Genomic DNA, 7,500 nt, shown 5'->3' on the forward strand with positions numbered 1-7,500 from the left:
ACAGAGACATGAATCCAAGACTCATTGTTTAATAGACTAAATAAACTTAGAGAAATTGGGTACGTCGGGTGCAGGCCTGTCTCATCCAGGCAGGCAAACTAGGCGATTGCCTAGGGGCCCCCCAGCTGATAGGGGGCCCCTGGTAATGTCTGATGTATGCACTTGTATTCAAATGACAGCAATGACAACTTTGTGAGTGTGACAAAATCTCCCTAAATTAAGTGACCGAAAAGTGCAGTGGTACTGCAATCAAAATCTGTCTTGAGGGGGGTGGTCCACAATAGTTTGAGGAGCAAGAAGGGGCCTGAAGAAGGCACTTGTTTTTAATTTGTCCATGTAGGACTTGTCAAGTTAATAAAGACATTTTAAGTTGGAGTGCCTTAGTCAGAGAATTTATTCTCATTCTTGAACCTGGATGTACAATACCTTGGACTAAAGAGCACCCAAACCAAAGAAACCAACAAACTATGTGGATAAGAGCACGACATACTCTACAAACTTTGAGGGAAAAAAAGGGGCTCAGACTCCCTCTTTGCCTAGGGCCCTGAAATACCTTGAAACTGCCCTGATTGGATGATCAGAGTGAGTTACTATTTCATGATGGAGATGTTTTAAGAAAGCCACCTAAACAAATACAGAGGAACAATAAGCAAAGAGGAACCCTATGTGTTATTTCAGGAACGCGCTTTATTTTTTTGTGGTTGTCACCTCTGCCATTGAGAACTGTTTTACTTTACTCTGCACGGATGGACTGTCATACATAAGTGAAGCTGTTGGATTTGTTGTACGGTTGGTGGATGTGATACCTTTACACATTGAGAGAGAGGAGAGCAAAGACACAACACGCATTCACACACAGAGGTAAGTTTATCACTCAGAGTCAGAGATCTGTACATCATCCATGGAAACACAATGTCTGGCCAGTTATTCTGGACTAATTCAATTCAATGCCAATGATGGGGATGGCCAATGTCTACTTCAGTGTTAGACCATTCTGAACAGTACAGGACTAAAATGTTAGATTAATATTTGAAAAGTGGAAGAGCCATCACGCTATTGTCTCTTACTTGTTTTTTTTTCTAAGTTGATGCTGAATCTCACATAAAGTAGATGAATTGAAGAAGTCATTCAGTTTCACCTGAAAATCTGAAGACTGCTTCCTCTTACCTCTTTAATGCATTAATATTTGCCCATTTAGTCAACATACAGCATTGGGAAGTCATGGGTAAGCAGTTAGGGCGTCAGACTTCTATTCCAAAGGTTGCCGGTTTGACTCCTGACCTGCCAAGTTGGTGGGGGGAGAAATTAACCAGTAATTAACTAGTGCTTTCCCCCATCCTCCTCCATGGCTGAGGTACCCTAAGCATGGTACCATCCCGCCGCACTTCTCCTTTGGGGCGCCATTGGGGTGAGGCACGGGTGAGGCATAAATGCAATTTCATGTTGTGCAGTGAGCACTGTGTGCTGTGGAGTGCTGTGTCACAGTGACAATAAGACATTAGTTTTATATTATTTTCAAGACACTCAGAGAGGCTTTACAGACCATATAACATAAAAACGAAAACATATACAAACACTCAAAGACATACAGACGCAACGTAAGTACAAAACAGAGACGCAACAAAAATAGACGGCTATGGAAGGTTAATGTCCATGATGAAATGGAGCGGTCACGTTTGCTGGAGATAAGCAAACCCGCGATAGGAAAATGAAGTAATGTGCCGTTAATTAATGGGCTCATTCAGCCTTTTGTTGCCGTGACTACCTGCCACTGTTGTGCAGGCCTATTCCGAGTACGGTAGTAACGGCTATCTGATCTAAAGCAGAGGGAGTTAAGTTAAGATTTTGGAGGGATTTTTTGTGTGTTCTGTTTGGTTTGGTCGCCTTCGCTTCCTTCCCTTTATTTGGCCAGCTCTGATTGTTTTCAGGGAATTTTGCCTCAATGGAGCTGAACTGGGGGCTGCTAAAAGCCTGTTGCTGAGCTGAGATGAGATGATATGAGATGAGATATCGCAACATCAATATTCCACCCTCTGGAAGTGGAACTTTTTGCGTGTTCATTCTGTTTAATGTTTTTTTTTTTTCTTCGTCACCACCCTTCACCAACCAACGCCTTTCGGATCTGGAAGAGTTTACGAATGAATTGGCTTCATTTCAAGGTCAAACACAAACCTGCGATTGTGGAAGGTTACTGATAAATAGTGTACGAATTAACCCATTGATGCCTAAAGCACCTGGAAAAAAAGTCTGCTGAATGCCTAAGCCCTTGTTGGGAGAGTTGCCCTCAGCCTGCAGTATGAAAACCAAAATATCTCAGCCTCTGATGCACAAGAAAACATGAAACATGATTGCATTTAAACCCTAAAATCCTCATCTTGAATTAGAATGTGTTCTTTCAGCTGTAACATACACACATTATTTATTTTTATCTTTTTTAAAAAGCTAAAATCTCAAGAGCCTGCATGCACCATATATGTCGCTACAGGCACCAAAGGTCAAACAACATATTCGAGTCATCAGGCTAAAATGGGTTAATTGGCTTCAAGCTAATGTCAAACACAAACCTGCGATTGTGGAAGGTTACTGACAAAGCAAGCAGTATCAGATGGCGCTTTTCACCTGCATTAATGTTCAGAGATACTGTAGGCAGCTGGAACTGATATCGGAAGGAGAACAGAACAGCTCACCGGGGAGTCAGGTCTTGTGCACATTACAAAGTCCTTGTGGTCAGCTGAGTAGTATGCATGTTAAAATTCCCACCCTCTGACACATCGGTCTGGACATGATTAAGTGAAGTGACATTGTGTTGCGGATAGGGAGTACACACGGCATTACAGTATACAGTATGTTAACTGGGGGAGCTGTCTCTGTGTGCGCGTGTGTGTGTGTGTGTGTGTGTGTGTGTGTGTGTGTGTGTGTGTGTGTGTGTGTGTGTGTGTGTGTGTGTGTGTGTGTGTGTGTGTGCGCGCGTGTGTGCGTGTGTGTGAGTGTGAGTGTGTGTGTGAGTGAGTGATTGTATACCAAATAAATGACAAATGTGCATTATGGGAATGCTATAGGAAATTGTCCAGTGATTCAGATAGGAATGAATGACTCAATGACATTGTTTTGTTCTCTCTCTCTCTCTCTCTCTCTCTCTCTCTCTCTCTCTCTCTCTCTCTCTCTCTCTCTCTCTCTCCAGTGTGTCGGTTCTGATCTTCAACACCACCTCCCACTGCTTCGTCCTGGTCAAGCAGTTCCGTCCAGGTACGTCACCGGCCCTTGTTGTTGTTGTTGTTGTGTTTTTGTTGGTGTTGCTGTTGTTTTTTCATCCTGGTCAAGCAATTCCATCAAGGTACATAATGTCAACACCCAAACAACCTCCCACATTGACGCGTTATAACAACGTCAACATATTACCATGTCAACATGTTGTTATTATTATTATTATTATTATTATTATTATTATACCAGAGGAAACAAATCATTTTGAGATAGGACTATCAAAACTGAGCCCTGGCTGTGTCTTTTGTCTTATTTACATAACGCCGATCGAGACAGTAAATGTGCGAAACAACTAGCAGCTGACACCAATGCCTGTCTGTCTACCTGAGTATTTGTGCGCTCATTAGAATCAGCTGATTCAGAAATGTGGCAAGGGTTGTTGATGTGCAGTATCGCCGGCCACTCTGTTGGATTCTCACAAGATAAGATTCAAATCAAACCGAAATCAACTTGTCCGATTACTTGTCTGAGTCTTTGTATGCTCATTAGAATCAGCTGACTCGAAATGGAGGAGTCGAAAATGTGGCAAGGGTTTGTTTGAGTACTGTTTCACCACACGGTTGGATTCCCACAAGATAAGATTCAAACCAAACCGAAATCAACTGCAATGTCAAATGTCATCATGGCATATCTGAGGCCAGCTAATGGGTCTACGCTAGCGGTATCTCCGCATACCTGAGATAACGGCTGTTGTTTTAGTTGCTAGTGTGCTGTACATGTATACGATTGAAGTGAGGTAATGGAGAGGTGAAAGCTCTGAGAGGAAACCGTGTTCGTAGTAGTTTCTGTACCATGCATAGATGGAAAACCCCGGGTTTAGTGGATCCTAACTAAGTCAGGTTGATGAGTTACTATTGCCTCTTTTCCACTGCCACTTTTCTGGTAGGCCTATAATTCCACACAGCACAACTCGGCCGCCACTTTTTGCATTTCGATTGAGCTGTGTCGTGCCTATTCAAAAAGCAAAAAGTGGCTGCCGAGTTGTGCTGTGTCGAGCTGTAGGCCTAGTGGAAAAGAGGCATTAGTGAAATCACCTGCGTTGAGGTCCTCTCCTTTTGCTTGGGGACTCGCAGTACAATAATAGAAGGCAAGACTTATGATATAAGCTTTATTCAACATCTTGTGAAAGAACAATTTTAAAAATCAATTTTCTCATTTGCAATCGGGATGTTGAACCGGGAAAACCCCCCCCAAAAGTGGCTTTGCCTAGGCTGGCAGCAGGGAAACTAGTGTTTTTATTCTGTGGAGGTGGGACATCAGCATGAATGCAAGGCCACAAGGAAAAGGAGAGCATGGGAGACACTAGTTTGAAATGGACACAGCAACACGGCCATTGTGATTACGATAGAGTACCCAGGATGACGGTGTCTCTTTGGCATTTAATGGCAGTTGGAGAGGCCTCTCAAATGCACTACACATTACAGGGCTGTCCTTGGCTGCACTTGTTTTATGAAGAACCTGCAATGCATAAATTACAGGGAGATGCTGCCTGCTTCACATGCGGTCTCACTTATAAGCAGGTGTTGTCACACCCCCTTCATGTGCATTTAATTAAACACACACACACACACACACACACACACACACACACACACACACACACACACACACACACACACACACACACACACACACACACACACACACACACACACACACTCACACACACACACACAGTCTCTCTCTCTGACATGTTTGTCATACATTGGAAGAAGAGATTGGCTGTATTTTTCCTTCCACCCATGTTCAACCAATCAAGAGCTCATAAAGTTGCTGTTAGGTGAGGTGCAGTGCTCTATTCCAGTGTGACTGCACGCGCACGCACGCACACACACTCACACACACACACACACACACACACACACACACACACGCGCGCAAGCATACACGCAAGCACACATACACGCACACACGCACCATACCGCACTCAAAACAACACGACCACTATAGCCTAACCACTACACCAACCGCTCATATGACGAGGTGCTCTATTCAAGTGTGACAGCATGCACGTACGCACTCACGCACGCATTCACACACACACACACACACGCACACATACGCACACATACGCACACAAACGCACGCACACGCGCACGCTCTCACACACACGCACGCACCATACCGCACTCAAAACAACACGACCACTATAGCCTAACCACTACACCAACCGCTCATATTGCAAGGTGCTCTATTCAAGTGTGACTGCACGCACGCACGCACGCATTCACACACACACAAGCGCACACATACACGCACGCACGCACCATACCGCACTCAAAACAACACGACCACTATAGCCGAACCACTACACCAACCGCTTATATGGCGAGGTGCTCTATTCAAGTGTGACTGCACGCACGCACGCAAGCATTCACACACGCACGCATTCACACACGCACGCACATACACACACACACCATACCGCACTCAAAGCAACACGACCACTATAGCCTAACCACTACACCAACCGCTCATATGGCCACACTAAATATTCATTGCAGGTTTATGAATATTTCAGCGGGAAGTAGTGACCCATACCATCTCCATAGTGACCCGCTGACCTTAATGACCCATAGCCCCCCATCCCCATTCTCCTCCTTCTCCCGTTTCTCCCTCCTCTCTCCTCCTGTCCAAGAACCCTACAACCCCTACTAAAGCTGCCTCCGCTTACATTTCACTGGTAGCACCGATGGCCTGGCCATCTGTAAATTTCCGCTCAATCCACATTATTCCGTCACTTTGAGGTCTGGGGTGTGTTGTGTTTCTCGAAAGTGTAATTTTCTTAGCCAGTTAGCAACTTGGGTAGTTACCAATGGGACATTACAATGCGACCAGCAAAGTAGCTAATGTAGTAAGCAACTTTGTAGGGCAGAACTCTGGTTTCAAGAATTGCACCCCATAGGTTGTTCTGGGAGGTTTCTTGTGTTGTCAGGCAGCTGACAAACGAATGGGAGAGGGATGGAGGCAGGGCCTTGGTGGGGCGAATGATGATGCACTACATGAGAGCAGATTACCAAATGTCAGCAATGGTACCTTAGCCTGATTATCATCGACTTTCAAATCTCTTCGAGACTTGGTCTGACCAAGACCATAACAATTAACATTTCCCAAACGGCATTTCCCAAATGGCCTCCCTGGGTTTGCTAATGATTGTTTGCTTCCCAACAAAGTGGGAGGAGATCCGGTATTTGCGGGAACTCAGAAAGTACTTGCATTGCTCTTGACCTGACTGGTAGCAACGCTCAAGCTGTTGCGTCACTAGGAGGGCACGGCCTGGCTAATGGTACCCAGCCGTTAGCCTCGCGCACCATCCTACGTCCTTCCACCAAGAGACTTGGCTCCGCACTACGTCTGGTTCCTGCTTTCTGTGGAGCGATGTTGAGCGACAGGATTTGACCGGTGACGAACGGTCCTACGTTGTAATTTTATCCTGCGGTAGGATGTTCTGTCAGACATGTCTGTTAAACGGTCCTACATCGCCAAAGATAGACGTCAGACATGTTTGTTCAACAACTTATCCTGATTTTTCCCGAAAATGTCCTTCCCGCTTCCTGCAATCGCGTCACATCAAACAACCTCCAGACCATGAATGCGAAATGAAATGGTAGCATTATGGGATGGTCTGGACCAGGCTACCCAGCCGTGGCTTTAACGGCTGGGCACTGGACTGCTACCCAGGCGACCGACATGGGTTCGATTCCCGGCCCGGGTCATTAGTTAGCAATGGGGGGGAAAATTGTCTCAAACTTTAACTGAGTTCACCCCCCCTATTAGTATACAGTTTCTATTTCGGCCATTCCAGACCCCCCTCTATGGGAAATAAATTTGAATTTGGGATGAGGGTATGGTGGTCGTACACGGGACCCTAGCTACACACACACACACACACACACACACACACACACACACACACACACACACACACACACACACACACACACACACACACACACACACACACACACACACACACACACACACACACACACACACACACACACACAGGGAGATATCTACCTACCTGCGTGATCATCTATAGAATTCTGGGCGCCATACAATACAATTTGGAATTTTAGAAACTTGCATTTTTATAGAAAACATTCTTCTCATAGAATGTTCAAAAACCCACACTCTTAAAGGAGGGTATGGTCAGTACCAGGACAGTCACTGGGACCCTACTACCTACCTACCTACCTACGCGATCATCATGGCCTCTGTGTGTAGCCCACTGGT

At 45.3% G+C, this 7,500-nt stretch overlaps 1 protein-coding gene across 1 annotated transcript in view; it reads left to right on the forward strand.

Annotated features, from left to right (window-relative positions):
* nudt14 (nudix (nucleoside diphosphate linked moiety X)-type motif 14) overlaps nucleotides 1-7,500 on the forward strand; it is a 77,215-nt gene that overhangs the window by 47,778 nt on the left and 21,937 nt on the right. Inside the window, exon 3 of the mRNA XM_063223547.1 lies at nucleotides 3,182-3,246. Coding sequence (XP_063079617.1) covers nucleotides 3,182-3,246 — 65 coding nt within the window. The remainder of the gene's footprint in view (nucleotides 1-3,181; nucleotides 3,247-7,500) is intronic.

This window comes from Engraulis encrasicolus, chromosome 18 (genome assembly GCF_034702125.1).
Source record: "Engraulis encrasicolus isolate BLACKSEA-1 chromosome 18, IST_EnEncr_1.0, whole genome shotgun sequence".
Lineage (NCBI taxonomy): Eukaryota > Metazoa > Chordata > Actinopteri > Clupeiformes > Engraulidae > Engraulis > Engraulis encrasicolus.